This window comes from Dromaius novaehollandiae, unplaced genomic scaffold, assembly GCF_036370855.1.
Source record: "Dromaius novaehollandiae isolate bDroNov1 unplaced genomic scaffold, bDroNov1.hap1 HAP1_SCAFFOLD_33, whole genome shotgun sequence".
Taxonomy (NCBI): domain Eukaryota; kingdom Metazoa; phylum Chordata; class Aves; order Casuariiformes; family Dromaiidae; genus Dromaius; species Dromaius novaehollandiae.
Genome location: NW_026991456.1, coordinates 2,985,708 through 3,003,759, shown reverse-complemented (window position 1 = coordinate 3,003,759; position 18,052 = coordinate 2,985,708). Strand labels below are relative to the sequence as shown.

Here is an 18,052-nt window from a genome sequence, read left to right as displayed (position 1 = left end):
GGGCACAGCAGCAGCAGTGCTGGGAGCAGGGGGAGGAGCAGGGAAACTGGGGTGCAGACCCCTGCCCTTGGCTGCACAGCTGGGGTGCTGGGTGGGCGATGCCTTTGTGGCCGGCCAGGCTCCAGGTTCGGGGTGGATGCCAGCTGGAGGGCAGGAGCCCTGGGATTTTCATGGGCTTCCAGTGCAGCCGTGACTGTGGTGAAGGCAAGTGGGCAGAGCAGGCAGATGCAACTGCAAAGGCCAGGGGCGGGAAAGGCTCGAGGGGAAGGGGAGCACGGGGGGCAGTGTGGCAGGGTGAGCAGCCCTACTCAGGGCCCCACAACTGGGCCAGGGAGGGTTGAGGGCTCTGGGGCTGGCTGGGCTCCAGATGCTGCTTCATCGTCAGCTCTGTGCCGGGAACGTCGGGGTTTCACCCTTTGCAGGCAGCAGCCTGCAGTGGGGCCATGAGTGGGGCCCTATGTGGACCCAGGCAATGTCCCTCCCAGAAGCAGAGGAGGACGAGGGAGTGTGGGGCTGGCCAAGGGCTCTGCCCCTCGCCCGCTGGGAGGGCAGCCCATGGGACAGGCAGAGCCGGTCTCTGTGCCCGGGCTCTTTCCATTCATGGAACTGCAGAGGAGATTTGGAAAGAGACCAACTCCTCCAGAAGCAACTCCTAAGCAGCAGCAGCAGCAGCAAGCCACCAGAAGTGCCCAGAAGCCTGGAAATGGCTGCAAGAACTGCTCTGTCTCTGTTGGCTGCCTCTGCTTGCTGCTCCGCCAGGCTCTCCGCCAGCTGGGGCAATAGTCCGAAGAGTTGGGCTTTTGTGGGATCTTCTTAATGGATGAAAGCTCAGACTAGCTGATGACTCCTGGGAATAATGCAGCTCCCACAGGCATGCCCCAGGAGAGCTGATTTGCTCCCTGGAGTGAAGGGGCAGCAGATGGGCTCTCCCAGGGCCCTCTCAGCATCCCAGCCCAGGCAATCCTCACCAGCTGGACATCCCTCCCTTTGCTCCCTGGAAAGGCCTGCTGGGCCCTGAGGAATGAACTGAGCATGAAGCAGCCCTGCTGCTGCTGGCAAGTTTGCTGCCATCTCCTTGTCCTCGGAGCTAGCTTAGCTACCTGCATGCTCTTTGGGGAATATTGGAAAGCTGGCACTGGCCAGGCAGGGGCAGGCTTTCACTTCATCGCTGCATGTCTCACCTTTGGGGCTTTTAGCAAGCAGTCGCCCAGCATTTGTAATCCTTGGGGCCTGCTCTTTGGAGCAGTCAGCAGGGCATAGCACAAAGCACTGTGGTGCCGCTCAGCAGAGGGAAGAGCAGGCCATTGCAGGTCAAGATCCACTCCGGTGAGGAACCTGCATGAGGCTGTGTGGCTGCAGAGTGCAAATCTCAGCCTGGTCCTGCCCCTCCCAAGGGCAGGAGGCCCTTGAGGAGAAAGACTGCATCGGTGGAAAAAGAGGGGATTTGCAGTGCAAGAGACAAGCACAGTGCACGCGGGGCAGGCTGTCCTTGGCGTCCTGGCCCAGCACATGTAGAGGGACGAGCACTGAATGTGAGTTGCAGGGAAGAGGCTGTTTAAGCAGCTGCCCACGGAGCAGGGACTTGCGTGAGCTGTTTCCTACAAAATGTTGCCTGCCTGGTGGTGATTAATTGCCCAAAGGTTTCTTGGTTCTGGTGCTTGGAATCAGAGGTGGAAAAGGGAAGGAAACAGCAGGAGCTGATGAGGGAGAGAAATAGCAGAGAGGGATCTGTCTGCGACCCCTAATGAACATCCCTCTGCATCGGCTCCTTCCGGCTCAAAGGGCACGAGACAGGGCAGAAATGCAGGGACTCCCCGGGGGTCCAGCAGGGAGGGTGAAACCTGACTGTGAAGCTGTGACTTCACAACAGCTCCAGATTAGCGACTGGCAGTCAGTTGTGCTCTCCCAATTTACTTTTTTTCTCCTACATCTCCTGAACATTGCACACGGACTTTGCTTTTGTGTTCTCTGTGCCCTCAGTAGCAGCTCACAGCACCAACGGCGCCATCCTCCCCCCTTCCCTTACCCAAACCCACTCCCTCACCAGACTGCCCCGGCCAGCCCAGCTGCAGCACCTTGCAGCCCCTCGTCCCTGCACGGAGGCAGAAGCCCTGCTCCTGCAACCCCACAAGCTGCTTGGCTGCTCTTGCCAGCTCTCGCTGCTGCTGAACCCTGCTCTCCCATCAGCAGCTCAGCTACGACTGCGACCCAGGACATCTCGCTCTGTCTCCAGTCTCAGCCTCTCTCCAGCCGACAAGTCAGGCCAAGGATCGAGCACAGACGGGAGGGACTGAGAGCGCTGTCCTCTCCCCCGATGCTGTGGTCAGGGCAGAGGAAGGACTGACCCTGCCACAGGGGTCTCTGGCAGAGCTGTCTGCACATCAGGCAGATGTCAGAATGGCTCCCACGTCCCCACACAGTGGCTGGAGTGGGGACTCACCTGGCCTCTTTCACTGCCCCATGGCACCGCACCCTCTCCCCGTTCAGTAACGAGATGTACAGACATGACCACCCAGCACTGACACACACCATTCCCTCTTCTGCCCTTCCCAGCAGTCAAGGAGACGTCACAAGCCTCTCAGCTCAGGTTCAACAGGACACGTGTGCATCCTCCGTGCTGCTCTTCAGCTTCTCGGGCCATCCCACATGCTCCAGAAAGGACGTGCCACAGCAACATGCATGTCGCAGCCCCCAGCAGATGTGCTGTGCCAGAGCTGGCTCCCCAGGGATGTACCTCTGGAGAAGTCTGGCTTTTGTTGTGACTGAGCTCAAGTGAGAGGAGGGAGGAGAGGAAGGGGCTGTGCACGCAAGCAAGGTGCTTGTGTGGCCAGCTTTGAGAATGAGCTTGCAAATGCTTGTCCATAGGGACAGGGACTGCAGGACTGCCCCTGCCCCCAAAGACTCCTTCCAGGTTGGTGTGGAGCCAGAACCAGGAGTGTCTTTGATGAGGAAAGGGGTTGAGCCCATGTGCACGGTACAGAAGAGATGAGCAGTGTATCACTGTGATCCCTTGGCCCCCTCTTTGCCATGCTGTTGTTGTCAGTTTGTATTCTTCAGCTTTGCAGAAAACAAATGCAGCTCTGGCCTGTTCTTCTGCTTTTGCTTTTGAACATCAGGGCTGTGCAGCAGGGAGAAGTCTGAGCAATGTGTCCTGTGAGTTTGTAGGCAGCGCTGACCCGAACAGCCCTGGCGGCTCCCGTCTGTTGCAGGGAGGGGAATTTTCCCTTTTCCCTCGGGGTTTTCAAGGTCAATTCCTGGGGGTGGAAAAGATCCTTGCCTGCGAGCAGGGGAGGTGCAGGGAGGTTCCCAGCACCACAAGGGGATGGTGAAGACACAGCCAGGAGATGCTTTGGGCAAGTGTTTGGGATTCATTTGTGGCTGTTCATGTTTCCCTTTCTTCTCCTCTCTGGAGGATGACACAGGGCAGAATGGTCAGCATTCCCTAAACCCTGATTTATGCTGCTGTAGCCATATCTTGACAGTGTTGCTCCCCCTCCCCGTTGCCTCCCAGCGTCACACTCCTTGGCAAGACCCAGCTCTGCACACCCACAGGTGTGAACAGGAAGGTCAGTGGCAGCAGCCCCGCCAGCGAGGACCCCTCTGTTCCCAGCAGCCCTGGTTCAGGAGACAGCCCCTTCCCTGAGCAAGTCACCAGCCTGATCCAGTCCAACCCGGTCCTATATCAACAGAAATGGATGGTGCATGCTCTGGAGTGGTCACATAGGACCATGGGCCAGCTGGATTATCAGGGTTCACTGAAACATCCCCATGGAGGGACTGTCATCTGATCCAGCTGAAGATGCTATTGCAAGGACACCTGTGACAGAGACTACCATCCTCAGCTGGACAGCAACCAACAATCCTCTTCACATTGTTTGGATTACCCTCAGGAAAAGATCCCAATACATTAGGTTGTTCTATTTCTTCCTTTTTTTAAAACTAACACTCTGTCCATGAATATCTGTGAAGCAACCAGATCATTTTGATCCATCATCTTCTGATCCCAAAGGCATCCTTGTGGCGATAGAGCAGGGGTCTGTCTTTATTTTGTCCCTCTTTGTCCATCTCTGGCCCATGTTCGTGTGTGTGAGTGTGGGAACAGGGCTTGGCAAAGGCAATGGCTGCAGCGCTCCCCGGGACACGTCTTGCTGCAGGCTCTGGGGACGGTCTGGCAGAGCTGGGCTGGGCTGCGGTAGATGGTCCTCCTGCCAGGACACAGGCTCCAGCCCTGCATCTACCCCCATGGAGAGACGGGCCGGGGCTGGGGAGGGAGGGGGCTGTCTCGGGGCAGGGGCTGCTGGCAGGGAGCTCAGCTGAGCCTTGGCCAACTGGCGCTTTGCAGCAGAACCAGAGTGTCTCAATCTGCTCGCCACTGTCTTGGCATGCTGGAAAGAGAGGACATCTGCCACACCCAGAACAAGCCAGAGTCCTGCAGAGAATAAGTTCTCCCCCTCGCTCTTGTCTCCCTAAAAAAACAACACGCACTCGGGATGAAGAAACAGGGCTCTATCTTTGCGGAAAGCACAATAAAGGCATGAAGGGGGAGCACAAGAGTGGGACAGGCTGCACTCCAGGTGTCGAGCTCTCCTGTGGCTGCAGCAGATGCCAGCAATGGCCCAGACCTTCCAGCACACTTGCTTGTCTGCGGCGTGCCGCACCAGGGCATTGGCACAGCTGTGCCAGCTCTGCTCAAAGAGTCACCTCCTGGCGGGACGGGGACCCCTCTGCCATGCTCTCTGCAGCCACTGACCCAGTGCTCCAAAGCTGAACCTCGATGGAGACGTTGTCCTGGCACTTCTCAGGTTCAGCAAGGTCTGTGTCACCAGGCAACGCACTGAGGGGTCAGGGTCATTTTCCAGGAGCTGGAGGGCTGACAGAGAAAGCAACAGAGCAGATAACAGACTCCCCTCTTTGCAGAGAGCCCACCAAGCACCCCCAAAGAGGGCCAGGCCCACCCAGCTCTTCCCAGGGTGGGCAGGGAGCACGTGGCACAAACAGAGCAGCTGCAAGGTGCTGCTCAGGAACGCCCCAGGTGACCCCCAAATACCCCCTCCTCTGCCCCACGCAGGGACACAGGGCCTTCCTTGCCTGGGGCAGGGCAGCGACCTGCAGCTCACTTCCCAGGCCCCTTCTTCCCCCCTGCCAGGGCCACCTGACACAGTGCTGCTCTCACTCACCCTCGCAGATCTCCTGCACCTTCGCCGCCTTCTGCTTCACTTGCTGCCCAATGAGCCCTAGGCAAACACCTCCTGTCACTCCTCCTCCTCCCCACCAAGCCCCCAGCAGCACACCTCCCATCTGGCCTTGCCAGCCTGGCCACGCATCCTCCTCCCCTTGGGCAAGGCTGGCCCCAGCGCCATCCCCGGGCTGCAGCAGCCAGGCATGCTGGGAGCGACTGAAGAACCTCCTCGCAGCCCAGCTGCATGCTCAGCCATGGCACTGGCCTCCTGGCTCACCAATGAGCCTCACGGCTGCCTCCCGCAAGGAGGCCTGAGGGTTCTCCAAGTAGGGCCGGCTCTGCTGCAGGTATTGCTCCACTCTGCTCCTGTCCCTCAGCACCTGAGGACAGCACAAGGCCAGGGGCTTGGCACCCAGACTCCCTGCGCAGCCAGGCCTGCCCCTCCTCCCAGCACCCACCTCCTCTCCCTTCCTGGTCACACCTCCCAGCTAGAACCTGGGTGCTACCAAGCTGCGGAGGCAGCACAGGGCACACTGTGGCCTGCGGCTGCCAAGATCCCGCCAAGCCTTCTGCCAAGGAGCAGCCACACCAGGGGCCCCTTCAGCATCCTGAGGGGCAGCAACGGCAGAGGGGCCTGCAGCAGAGCCCATCACGCCTGGGGCTCTGCACTGCAGCAGGGCGCCAGGGGCACAGCTCTGTGCCCTGCACACTGTGCAGGGGGCCAGCCCTCATCCGGCCTCGACCACAGGCACTTTGGCATTGTCCTTACCAGGTACTCCCCGATCTTCCACATCTGCCCTGCTCTGGCCAGTTGCTCGAGCTCCTCCCACTTCAGGAGCTGTGCAGCACTGACAAGGGCTTCCCGAGAGGCCTGCGGAGCAGCAGAGACCGGGAGATGCCACCACAGCCGGGGAACGACACCCTGCATCCCCCTCATCTCGCCAAGGCTTGGAATGGGAAGATGTAGCTTGGCACCAGGGCTGCCCCTCGCTGAAGGCACAGGCAGCTCGGCCTTGCCCTTGCGCACACAGGCAGTTGCACCTCACGCTGACGTGCATTCAAAGGGACACTTGTCAGCAGCCCTTGCCACGGTGCTCAGGCCCACCCAAGGCATGTCAGCATTGCTCCCCAGAATCACCGCTCCGTACCTGGGCCACGCTCGCGATCTGCTCACTCATGTGCAGCAAGAGCGGCACCAGGCTCCTCTGCACATGCTGCTTCAGCCACCGTTTGTTCTTCCCCACCACACTCCCCATCAGGTCTTTGAAGACGAGGATGGAGAGCTCTCGCACTGTGCGGTCTTTCTGTGGGGAGGGAGGAGAGCAGGGGAAGCCTCAGCAGTGACTCCAGCAACTGGCCATGAGCAGAAGGTTCTCCATTGCAAGGCTTCATCCTCTCCAGGCACCACTGTCCCTCACCCCGGCCGGAGGGCGGAGCTGGCCACAAGCCTCTGCGGAGGCAGCCTGCCCAAGGAGGGTTGCCGGCAGCAGCAGCACAAGCTTCCCTGGCCTCTGTCTCCCTCTGCCTCTGCAGGGAACTTCCTGTGGCTCCATCAGGGCCCCCGCGCAGAAGAGGAGCACAGAAAGGCACAGCCCCGCGGCATGGCCTCTCCCTTGCTCTCTAGCCTGCTCCTGCCTCTTTGCTCATCTCTGACCCAGGCTGTGACAAGCGCTGCAAGGACTCGAGCGCGACACGGAGCAGCCGAGGGCAGAGAGGGGGCTCGTTTGGTCGAGTCCCACAGCCCAGCACACCAAGGCCAGCACAGGCAATGGTCTGACACACACACAGCAAAAGGCTTCCTCACAGGCAGCAGGGCCTGGGGCAGGAGGGACAGATACACATGCCCATGGGCACACAATGGTGCAGAGAGACACACAGCACCCACAGCCATGCATACAGACCCCCGGACACGCCACGAGAGCCCCTGGCTCTCCCACCAGCCTTACGTCAGCAAAGAGCAGCAGAAGCTTCTCCGCCAGCTGCAGAGCCATGGGGTTGGAGCCCTTCTGCTCTAGGTAGCTGAGGATGTTGCGCAGCAGCAGCAGGCTTCCCACACGCATGTCCCTGCGAACATCCTGCAGACACTCCAGGAGCTCTGGCAGCATGCTCTGCATTTTCCTTGCCTGGGGGAAAGACACAACTTCCTTTGGGGGAAGCAAGGCCACGAACCCCTGGCCAGAAGGGCTCTGGCGGCTGATTTCCCATCAGGGCTCAGGCTCCAGGGCCAGGGCTCCACACACCCCCACCCCCACGGCTTGGGCACAGAGGCTGCAGTGCAGGGCAGCCATCTCCAAGGGGGCCCTCAGCAAGCTAGGGCCTCTCTAGGGAGGAAGGCTGCTGCCTCGGGGCCCAGCAGCAGCCGGCTGCCTTAGCCTGGCCCTCTGCTCTGGCTCATCCTCCCTCTCCCAGCGGGGCTCTGGGCACAGCGCTCCCACAACGGAGGCTCTTTGCAGCTGCCTCGCTTGCTGCTGGGCCTGCATCTCTGCCTGGCACAGCCCAGACGCGCCACCACTGGGAGCTCTTCCCGCGGGGCACTGGTGCCTTTCTTCTGGTGCAGCACAGCCAAGGGCCTGGCATGAAAGACTCGGGGCACGTGAACGGGGCAGCAGGTACCCAGAAGTAGCTACTGCACCTCCTGATTGCCAGCAAAGTCCAAGCTACTGTCTGGCCCAGGGCCTCCTGGCAAGCCCCAGGCTGCCAGCATGGCTCCACCCAGCTGCCCCCCTGCTCACCATCTCGGGGCTTGTCGACAGCCTCAGGAGGCCTCTGAACGCCAGTGTGCGCATCTCCAGGCCCTGAGTCTGCACAGAACTCCAAAGCAGCGGCAGGACGGCATCATCCGTATCGGCGAGGTCAGGGCACTCCAGCAGCTGAAATGCACACAGCGCTCAAAGACGGGCAGAGCCGGCACCACTGCCTGCATCCTGCAGCCCACCCCCAATTCAGGCCAAGGGCTCCAGGCTCTCACCAAGCTCAGCCCACACGCAGCAGCAATCGTGCAGACACTCCCAGGCCCTGCTCCCAGCCCTGCGCCTCACGGCACACGGCACACACCGCTCGCCTCCCCCTCCCGGCCTCCCAGCCCTCTGCAGCCTCCTCTTCTCAGCGCTTCCAGCAGCACTTGAACACAGACAGTTGCCTCAAAGCAGGCAGCAAATACAAGTGCTTGCGAGTGGTTGCCCAGCAGAAAGGAGCCAAGGCCAGGGCAACTAAGAGGAGGCCATGTCTTGCCCCAGCTCCATTCACCAGCAGCACCCCACAGGCATGGGCACCAGCGAGCACAGCACTTAGAGGCACCTCCAGAGAGGCACCGCTTGCCATGAGGCCCACCTCAACGAAGAAAGCCATGGCGGGCAGCTGACGACACTGGTCCTCCCTCCTCAGCACACTTGCCAGCTGGCAGAAGATCCAGCGACACAGGCATCTGGGAGCTCCTCTCAGCACTCTGGCAGAAGCAAGAAGGCACTGCTGGTCACAGCCTTCCCACACATCCCATTTCCTGACTCCTTTGCATTCCTCTCCCCCTGGGGCCTTCCCAGCTGCTGTTGCGGCTGCTGCTCCTCTTGCACCTTTCCCGGGGCTCTGCCCTCGCTGGCACTGCAGCCACACCGTCCCCAATGCTCTCTGCGATGGGAGCCCAGGCCCCACGCAAGGGCACTCCAGGCCTTTGGGAGGGCACCACTCCTGTGAGGGACCCTCTCCCACCACTCCAAACACCACCTGCTCCCCCAGCAACTCTCCCAGCTGCCCAGCAATGGGGCAGGCAGATCCCATGGCCCTTTTGCTGGGGGACCCCTTGCCACAAGTGCTCAGGCTGCAGCTCCTCTCTTGCAGAACTGGGGTCCCCCCTCACCCACAGGGAAGGACACTGGGGGGGCACCCCAAGTCCAGGGAAGAGGTGCTGGTGGAGAGCAGGGAGAAAAGGGCTGTACCTGGCCAGCACAGACACTCCCCTCTGAGATGTCTCTGCACACAGAAACAGCTCCCAGCCACCCTTCCTCTCAACAGCCAGGGCTGCACGCTGATAGCCAGCGCAGCTGAAGAGACCTTTCATGGCCTCCACAGCGCACCTGCATGGAGCAAAGCCCACGTCACACGGCCAGCCTGGCCCTGCCTCCAGGTCCGAAGCAGAGACGGGGCACTGGGATCCAGCACCTCACGTGGCTGCAGGCACGGGACTCATCCCGTTGGCATTCCCTCAGGAAGATGTTGGCCTCCTGGCGGGTGAACTCTGCTGTGAAGACCATCTGAAAGAGCAGCGCCAGGAAGAACTGGGGGAAAAACGCCTTCACCACCTGCGCGCAGGCGGGCTCCTGGACGATTGCATGCAGTGCTCTCGTTGCCTGCAGAAAACACCCAAACACACCTCTCACTCCACAGCAGCGCCTCCCACGCTTCCTGAAACCCCGAGGTGGGAGCCTCAGGCACAGCCTTGCACCATGGGAAATGCAGATGGAGGGCACAGCCTTGCTGCCTCACCAGGGCCAGTGCCCACAGGCTCTTGGGCCTCAGCTCCTCTCTGTACACAAGGAGCCTTCCTGCGCCAGCAGGACCATCACCTGCGCAGGCTTCATGCAGCGTGCAGGTTCTGCCAGGATCCCTGTCCCAGGCCTTGCCTTTGGCTCAGGTTTTGCAGGAGCCCTAGTCCAGCCCCGAGCCTTGCCCTGAACACTACCCTGCGTTTCCAGCCTGCCGAGAGAGCTTGGGGGATGCAGGGGCAGGGTGGGATGGAGATGTCCTGGGCATGGCCAGCCTGGCTGGTTGTGTGCAGAGAGGCCCAAGCAGCACTCGGCAGCCCCGTGTGCTGGCAGTCGGAGGCCTGGCGCTGGGCACATTGTCTCCATGGGCCCAGGCAAGGTCCCTGCTTGGGGGCACATAGGCAGGGGAGAGGCGGTGCGCAGAGGCAGCTGCCAGCCTGCAGGCAAGCGAGGCCTCGTCCCCTAACTCACGGCCAGGGGAAGGATGCAGCTGTTGTCCCTCTCGCAGCTGGACTGCCTGCGCAGTGGACGCTCCTCCAGCAAGCTCAGCAGCTCCCGCAGCACGTCTCTCGCAACCAGCGGCTTAGCCATCAGCACCTTCCACAGGGTCATGGCGGTGCTGCAGGCCCACAGTGCTCTGTCAGTGGTGCCTCCTTGGCCACAGCGCCGCAGCCTGGGCAAGCCCTGGAGGGCCAGGGCTGTCTGGCAACCCTGGCCCTACCCACCCCCTCCTCGCTGGGAGCCCAAGGGGGTCCTGCCCACGCAGGCAGGACAGCACCAGGATGAAAGGCCCTTGTGGAGCCAGCAGCGAGCAGAGCTGCTGGGCTCTGCGCATGAAGGCAGGCACACTTGCTCAGCTCTGGCTTCTGAACGCCTGCTTGATGCACCAGGGCTGCGCAGTGCTGGGACAGACAGAGGGCCCTGCCCTTCAGGGGCGGCCTGGGAGGCTCCTTGCGTCTGGCCCTCTTTGGGCCCCTCTCCCCATGTGCCATGAGCCCTCCAGCCTCAGGGGCCCCATACCTGTTGCACAGTGGCGAGCAGTACAGCAGGCTCACGGTCACCTCAGCAGGCTTCGAGCAGGCCAGCTGGCAAAGGGTCCTGTTTAGCGTGACCCGGGCCGAGAACTCCCTGACGTACTTCAGGTTTCGGTAGAGGCACCTGATGATCCGCGGCACCTGCAAGACACATGGGCGAGACTGGGACTGCTACCAGACAGCAGCCATTACCCACCTCCCACGGAGATCTCCTCCCCTCTACACCACTCCCAACGCTCCTGGCTGCATTCAGAGGCGGTCGGGTGCCCAAGAACCCTGGCTCTGGTGCGGGGAAACAATGGCCCACAGGGCTCGAGGCCCAAGCACGCCAGCCCCAGGCTGCTTACGTCTTCCAGTGCAGAGACAGCGCCCAGCACGAACACGTTCAGCAGGTGGGTAGCCACCACCGTGCTGTAGCTGCTGCAGTTCCTCATGCCCTCCATGGCTGTTACAATGACGTCGGTCGCCTCAGAAGGATGGAGGTTTTTCACAAACAGCTATGGGAGAAAGGAGGTGAAGGGAGAAACGTCACGCTGTGTGCCACGGTAGTGGCGCTTAGCTGAGCAGTGCACGCAGCTCTGGAGAGAGGTGTGGGGCAAGGCTGGCACCGTGGCCCCAGCAGAGCCAGCAGCGCATGCTGTGCTGGGCAGTGGCACCACGGGGCATGTGGCCAGAGGGCCATCAGGGCAAGGGAGCATGGCTGGGAGCAGGGTCACTGCACTGCCTCTGCAGGCAACCACAGCTTGCTGGTGGCCAGCAAGGCTGCAGCTGCTGCTGGCATCTTGGAGGGAAGCCTCTGGCTACGCCCCACTCAGGCACAGTGGAAGAGACACCAGGGAGGGCACGGCTGCTGCCACGCTGCAGCCATTACGCAAGCTACCACTGAGCGCTGCTTCACTCCCTCGCACCACTCTGCAGGAACCGTGAGGCCCTCTCAGCCCTACTCTCTAGGGATCCCTTTGCTCATCCAAATCTCCTGATGACCCCATGGCCAAGAGGCCCAGCAAAGCAGGTGCTCCTCACCCTCATGATCACACTGATGTTGCTGGTCCAGCAAAGGCAGAGCGCATCCTCAGCTTCCACCTCCTTCTGGCACTCTACATGCTCTGCATCATCCTGAAAGGGCTCCCTGCCTGAACAGCAGCAGAAAGACAGAGCGGTCAGCAGGGGTGATGGAGACTTGAAGGTGGCACGCCCATGGCGGCAGGGAGAAACCAGCCTGGCAGAGAAAAAGGCCATGCCAGGAACGCATGGGGAGCAGCATTCCCAGGGAGGCTCGGCGCCTATTCCACAGCAGAGAAGGGCAACTGCTTCAAAGGGTACCAAAAGCTTGAGGGCTGGCACTGCACTTTCTGCTGTGAAGCACCACAGAAGCCCAACGAGGAGCACGGGCTGCTGAGCATTTGCCACACCAGGGGGATTCAGGGCAGCTACTAACATACTGCTCCTCTCCTCCTACATCAGCCAGGTTTCCTGCTCCTTTGTCTCACGGAGCAGAGGGGCCCAGGCAGTGGCATGCCTTCCCTGGCCTTGCCAGGAGGTCTGGCTCCAGAAGGACGCAGCCCACCACAGCTTCTCTTACGTTTTCGTTGCACGACGAATCTGAACAGGCAATGAAGAGCATCCAAAGCGCCACGGTTCGTCTCCGCGTCCTCATAAGCGCAGCAAAGGATGAGACGCCCCACCAGCTGTCCCAGCATTGGGACAGAGATCTTTCCAGAGCAGGTGGGGCTCTCATCAACTCCTCCAAAGGGGCACCAGACCTGGGCAAGGAGGAAGGGCTGATGGCAGGCAGTCCCCACCACAGCCCTGAAGCCAAGAGTCTGCCCAGGCATGCATCCCAGCTGAGGCAAAGCTTTGGAGGGCCCTACACGCCTTGGCTCCCCAGGCAGCCGCGCAGCAGCCCAGGCAAGGCAGCACTGCCACACCTGGCCTCACATCATGCTCCCCGCGCACTCCTGCCCTGCACAGTGCTGGCGGCACAGCTGCCTCCTCAGAAAAAAACGACTGCAGACAGAAGCTCATGGCAAGAGGGCCAAAGACCTTGGGCTTCAGGCCAGAGCCTTGCTGACCGCTTTCACCTCTGCCCAGGCTTCCCTTAGAAGGGCCCCTAAGCTGCAGGCTGCTCTGCTCTGCAGGGAAGGGGCAAAGGGGTGGCTGGAAGGGGCCTGGCTCCTTACCTCCAGCGAGGAATAGTTGGCCAGCAAGTTGCTCAGCCTTCCAATCCTCCCCACGGCCCTCTCACGCACAGCTGCTCTCTCCGAGGTTGTGAAGGGCAACAGGAGCTGGGAGGAGAAAGGCTACTGGTCTGCCCGCAGAGCTGAGGCCCGCTCCAGCAGAAGCGGCTCTGCTAAGCCCCTGGCTGCATTGCTCCAGTCCAGCAAGGCTTCCTCAGAGCTGCAGCAAAGCCTGCAAGGGGCTTCCTGCTCCTTCCCCAAGGCAGGAAGCCAGACCCCCACCCCCTCCACACACCCTGCTCCTTTCCATGCCCCCCTCCAGAACATCGCCCTCTGGGCCCTCTGCAGTAACGCAGGCCTTTAGGGCAGCACCTTCCCTGGGAATCTGCCCTGGGCAGCCTGGGCCACGGCCTCTTGCGATGGCCCAGGAGCGCAGGCGGCAAGGCTTTCCCGGGACCCGGGAGCAGTCTGGGGAAGGGGAAGGGACTTGGGCTGCAGCCAGGGCACGCTGGGATCACCCCAGAGCACAGGGGGCAACCCCTGCTCACCCAAGGGAGGGGGGCCCCCTCCCTGCAGTGTGCTGCCTGCACATGGCACTGACGGGGGGCATGTCCACTTGAGGGGGTCACTTCCCTCTGAGCTCAAGAAGGGGCCCTGGGAAGCCCACCCTTTGCAGATGCCACACCTGCAAGATATGCTGCAGCTCCAGGAGGCTGGAAGTGGCAGACTTGAGCACCAGCACCTCCAGCATGCTGTCCATGCTCTCCAAGGTCTGCAAGGAGGACACAGGGCTGTGGCACTCCTTCACCACTCCCTCCGACCCCCAGCAAACTGAGTTGAACTCCTGCTGCCAGGGCACGACACCCACTGCCTTGTGGTGCCCAGGCAGAGGCCTCACCATAGGAGAGCTGCTGCACACAGACCAGCTCATGGGCACTGCCCGTGGCCCAGCCCAGGGGAAGGGGACCAAGGCAGGACGGTCAGAAAGCAAAGCTGAGATCCTGCCCTCTCTGGCATCTTACAATCGCCTCTCAGCACAGCCTAGACAGGGGCAAGCCCAGAGCGGCTGGCAGGCTCCCTGTGGCTCACCCAGTGCATACCTTGGAATACAGGGATGTGTCCAGCTTCTCCATGTCTTCTTTGGGAGGAAGCAAGAAGACACTCCTGAAGCAGGCATGCAGCAGGCTGCTCTTTTGGCCCTCCAGAACTGGCTCCACTGCACTGCAAAGACAGAGAGATGCCTGCTCGACACTGGGGCTGGGAGCGCTGCCTTCATGCCTTGACGGAAGGGGGATGTGGACATCTGGGGCAGGAGTCCCTGGGCTGCTACAGAGAACAGCTAGGGCAGCCCTGCAGGGACGCGCCCCCTCCTTCCATGACACTGCTCCAGGCACAGAGGGCAGTCCTGGCGGAGAGGCCTCACGCCTTCTCAACCATCTGCCTCCCCTCCTGGGGTAAAAGCCCAGCTGCCCTGGGCAGCTGCAGGCACCCCTCTGCCTGCCCAGCTGCCCTCCTGACAAGCCCAGGGCACAGGAGACCAGAGGCCCAGCAGACAGCACCGACAGCCTCCCCCCACCATGGGGGACACCTCCCTGACAGGCACGGTGACACCAGGGCCACGCTGTGGAGAGCTCTGGGACAAACCAGCCCCTCGGCTAGGTACCTCATTGCCGTGAGAGCAACCATGGCTTGCTGACGTACTGCTGTGCCCAGCTGGTCCAGGGGCTCCTCTTCCAGCAGCACCTGCAGAGCACAGCCAGCAGTCAGGCTTGGCAACTGCCACCACCCAGCACTAGCACACCAGCAGCAGTCTGCGAGGCAGGCAGAGCCCTGCTGCCCCCATCCCTGCACCGCAGCCCACAATGGCCCCCACCTCGCCAAGGCCTCAGCTCGCAGGGCTTCTCAGCGGCACCCGTACTCCTGTCGGCAGGAGCTCTTTGCCAATGCATCCTTGCCCCAGCCCTCCCAATGCCCGAGTCCTGTCCTCAGAGCTGGGTCTGTGCCCAGTGCCCTTGACCCCTTCCGCAGACCTGCTGCATCTCCCCTCACCTTGATATGCTCGGCCAGCTCGTATCTGCAGCAGAAAACATCCAGGCCCCACGACAAGGCCTTGGAGCTGCTGCCTCTGCAGAGGGTGCAGATGGATGCGAGAAACTTCAGCTTCTGCACCTCTTCCTGACACACGGGCAAGAGAGACGGAGGGAGGCTCAGAGGGCACAGCAAAGGCCAGCAGGACCAGAGCAGCCAGGCGGCTGCAGTGCTCTGCGGAAGCCCTGGATGGCAGTAGCTCTGCACAGACATCTGCCTCCCAGCACCCTCGCAGCAGGCACCAGACCCGGCGCAACCCAGAGGGAGACTCAGGCACGGCCCCCATGCACATGGCTGCAGCTACCTTCTGTCTGCCGCTCACAAAGTCCCGGATGAACTCCAGGGCTTCCTCATCCTCTCTGGACAGCGCTGACCAGCTGCAGATGGAAGACCTTGCACCTGAGGAAGGAAGAGAGACAGCAGGAATGGAGACACTCACTGCAGGCAGCAGCGAGGAGCACTCTCAGCTCCGCCCTCTCTCCAGCCATGGCCTGCTCCCGTGGACGCAGTCTCCCCCAGGCTTCTCCGGGCTGCAGGGTGCCCAGCACACGGGCTGCCATGCTGGAGCCAGCAAGGCGGGGGGAACGCCTCAAGGCACCGGGGTTGGGAACTTGCTCGCAAGTGGGCAGGAAAGGTCCCCGTCCCGCAGCGTCGCTCCTCCTTCCACGGAGCTGACGCTCGCTGCCCGTCCCAGGGAGCAGGAGCTGGGTCCATCTACACTCTCCCTTCCTTGGCGCACGCTGGGCTGGGGCCGGCTCCCAAGGCCTGAGCGGGCCCAGGCATCCGGGCACCGCCGTGCCACCACCCCTGGGGACCCCGACGCCAGTATGCAGGGCAGACAGGAGCCCGGCACAGAGCTGGGCGCGCTCCCCGGCCCCGGCCTGGCCCCGTGGGGCCGCTCACTCACTGCTCGGTGGGCTCTGCGACGCCTGGCGCTCGCACCCCTCACAGGGTTCCGGGGCAGAGCTGCTCCCCTGGGCAGCCCCGTCCTGCTGCTGGGCCGCCCGGGGGCTGCGGGGGTGCCCGTCCTCCTTCTCCCAGGCTGCCCGGGGGCGGCTGGGGGGTCTCTCCTCCATCCTGCGGGACAGAGCAGAGGCGTGAGGGGGAGAGTTTGTCACCCAGAGCCCGCGAGGGTCCCCCGGTGGGGGGGTGGCAGCGCTGCGGCGTCCCCCCGCCCCTGGCGCCAGCTCTCCTGCGCCTCAGCCCCTTCCGCGAGGCTCTGCCCCGCCGCCGCCGAGGGCCCCCGTGGCGCTGCCCAGCCCCAGCCCCGGGGCTCTCACCCGCGCCGGCAGGTGGGAAGGCCTCGCAAAACGCCTCGGCTCTGCGGGGCTGCCGGGGTGGCAGGGAAAGACGCGGCTGCGCTCGGCGGCTCCTCCACGAGCCTGCACGCTCCTGCCCTCTCCCGTCGCCGTCCTCCCGCACACTGCAGGGCCGCGACTGCGCCCGTGCCTGCCAGCGCCGCCGGCGGCGTCACAAGGGGGGGGTCACAATGGCCCCGCCGGGTGGCGCCTCTGAGGTCACCTCTGCTGCCGGGAGCTGCTCCAGGAGCAGCACTGGCGCCACAAGGGGCTCCAGGGCCTGAGCGCGGCCGCCCCGGCGAGCAGAGAGCTGCCGCAGGCCAGGGGGAGGCAGCGCGAGGGGCAGCAGGGGGCTGCGCGTGGCCACGTCCCTCGTGTTTCAGCCCCCACTGCCCGGGCCCTGCACGCACTGGCCTACTCAGCACTCACCACTAACCTTAAGCCCCATTCCTAAACTTAACCCCAGCCCTACCTCTTACCCCAATCCCCTACTCGAAGCCCTCACCCCAAACCCAAACCGCTAAGGCAAAACACGGACTGGTAACTCCTTTCCCTAACTCCTGCCAGAGCCCTCACCCGAATCCCTAACCCTAGCATTCAGATGCTAGCCTTCACCCCAGCCCTCACCTCCAGCCAGAGCCCAATCCCCCACAAAGCTAGACAGCACTCACAACAAGGACCACCAACCCTAAGCACAACAAAACCTCACCCTAATCCGCACCCAGTCCCTCACCCAATACAGCCAGCTCTTGTCCCCAGCCCTGCCCTCAACACCACCCCAAAGCAGAAACCCTAACGAGATGCCTCAACCCTAACTGCTGGCCTCAACCCCTTCCCCGGTAGCCCTACGCCTCACACTCCCCTCCTAACCTGCAGCCCCTCTGCCAGCGCTCACTCTGGGCTCCCTCCGACCCCAGGAGGCAGAGGAAGGGCAGGCACTGGGAGCTGCTGAGCTCGGCACCGACCTCTCGAGATGCTCTGGTCCAACCCTCTGATCAAGCTACGGCAGCTACAACAGGGTGCCCAGCACTGCGTCAGGCAGGTTTGCAGTATCTCACGGAGTCGAGACTTCACAGCCTCTCGGGGAACCTCTTCCCGTGTTCAACCAGCCTCACAGCGGAAAAGGGGTCTCCTGCATTCAGCTGGGATCTCCTGCTTTGCCATTCTGTGCCCATTGCCTCCCCTCCTCTCACTGGATACCACTGACAACCGCTCAGAGCTATCCACGGTCTCCGTCTTCCTCACACCCCCATCACATACTAGAAGCCCTGAAAACATCCCCACCAGCAGCCTGTTTCCCAGCAGAAACACTCCCAGCTCTCACAGCACCTCCTCCCAGGGCAGATGCTCCAGCCCTGCAGGCATCTTGGGGACCCACAACAGCAGCAGCCATGACCCAGGGCTGTGCCCAGGGCACACAGGGGTGGCTTTGGAACCGGACACTCAGCACAAACCGCTCCACCCGGGCAGCCGCGGCCCCGGCCCAGCCGGCGGCAGGCAGCGGGTGCTGCGCCACGCGGGCCCCTCGCCTGGGCAGCAGGCACCGCCCCACCGGGGCACGCCAGTGGGCGGCCTGCATGTCGCTCAGAGCACGGCCCGCCCCTCCCACGCACCCATTGGCCCGCCGCCTCCCCTCGCTCGCCGATCGGCCAGGCGCGGGCGGCCCTTCCTGACGAGGGCGGGCAGGCTCGGGGCCCACCTGGCTCCCGCGCAGCCCCGGCCTGGCCCGGCCCGGCTCCTCGTTGCCGCCCGGCCGCACGGGGCGCCGCGGGGCTGGAGGCAGCGGGGGCGCGAAGGG

At 62.7% G+C, this 18,052-nt stretch overlaps 3 protein-coding genes across 3 annotated transcripts; all 3 read right to left on the bottom strand.

The window, feature by feature from the left end:
- Positions 1-4,491: 4,491 nt before the first annotated feature.
- LOC135326634 (maestro heat-like repeat family member 5) lies at positions 4,492-8,591 on the bottom strand. Its single transcript, XM_064504446.1, has 8 exons — positions 8,510-8,591; positions 7,912-8,049; positions 7,126-7,302; positions 6,328-6,483; positions 5,949-6,050; positions 5,457-5,559; positions 5,178-5,234; positions 4,492-4,870 (listed from the first exon to the last, which is right to left on the bottom strand). Exons 1-8 carry the CDS (start codon positions 8,525-8,527, stop codon positions 4,698-4,700), a joined length of 924 nt encoding a protein of 307 aa, XP_064360516.1. The 5' UTR covers positions 8,528-8,591; the 3' UTR covers positions 4,492-4,697.
- Positions 8,592-8,845: 254 nt separating this feature from the next.
- LOC135326630 (maestro heat-like repeat-containing protein family member 1) lies at positions 8,846-10,898 on the bottom strand. Its single transcript, XM_064504442.1, has 3 exons — positions 10,678-10,898; positions 10,129-10,276; positions 8,846-9,522 (listed from the first exon to the last, which is right to left on the bottom strand). Exons 2-3 carry the CDS (start codon positions 10,267-10,269, stop codon positions 9,271-9,273), a joined length of 393 nt encoding a protein of 130 aa, XP_064360512.1. The 5' UTR covers positions 10,270-10,276; positions 10,678-10,898; the 3' UTR covers positions 8,846-9,270.
- Positions 10,511-17,750, bottom strand: LOC135326628 (maestro heat-like repeat-containing protein family member 7). Its single transcript, XM_064504440.1, has 13 exons — positions 17,584-17,750; positions 15,864-16,033; positions 15,261-15,355; positions 14,918-15,043; positions 14,532-14,611; positions 13,969-14,089; positions 13,554-13,640; positions 12,872-12,976; positions 12,274-12,454; positions 11,715-11,824; positions 11,039-11,188; positions 10,678-10,832; positions 10,511-10,559 (listed from the first exon to the last, which is right to left on the bottom strand). Exons 2-13 carry the CDS (start codon positions 16,030-16,032, stop codon positions 10,511-10,513), a joined length of 1,428 nt encoding a protein of 475 aa, XP_064360510.1. The 5' UTR covers position 16,033; positions 17,584-17,750.
- Positions 17,751-18,052: the final 302 nt, after the last annotated feature.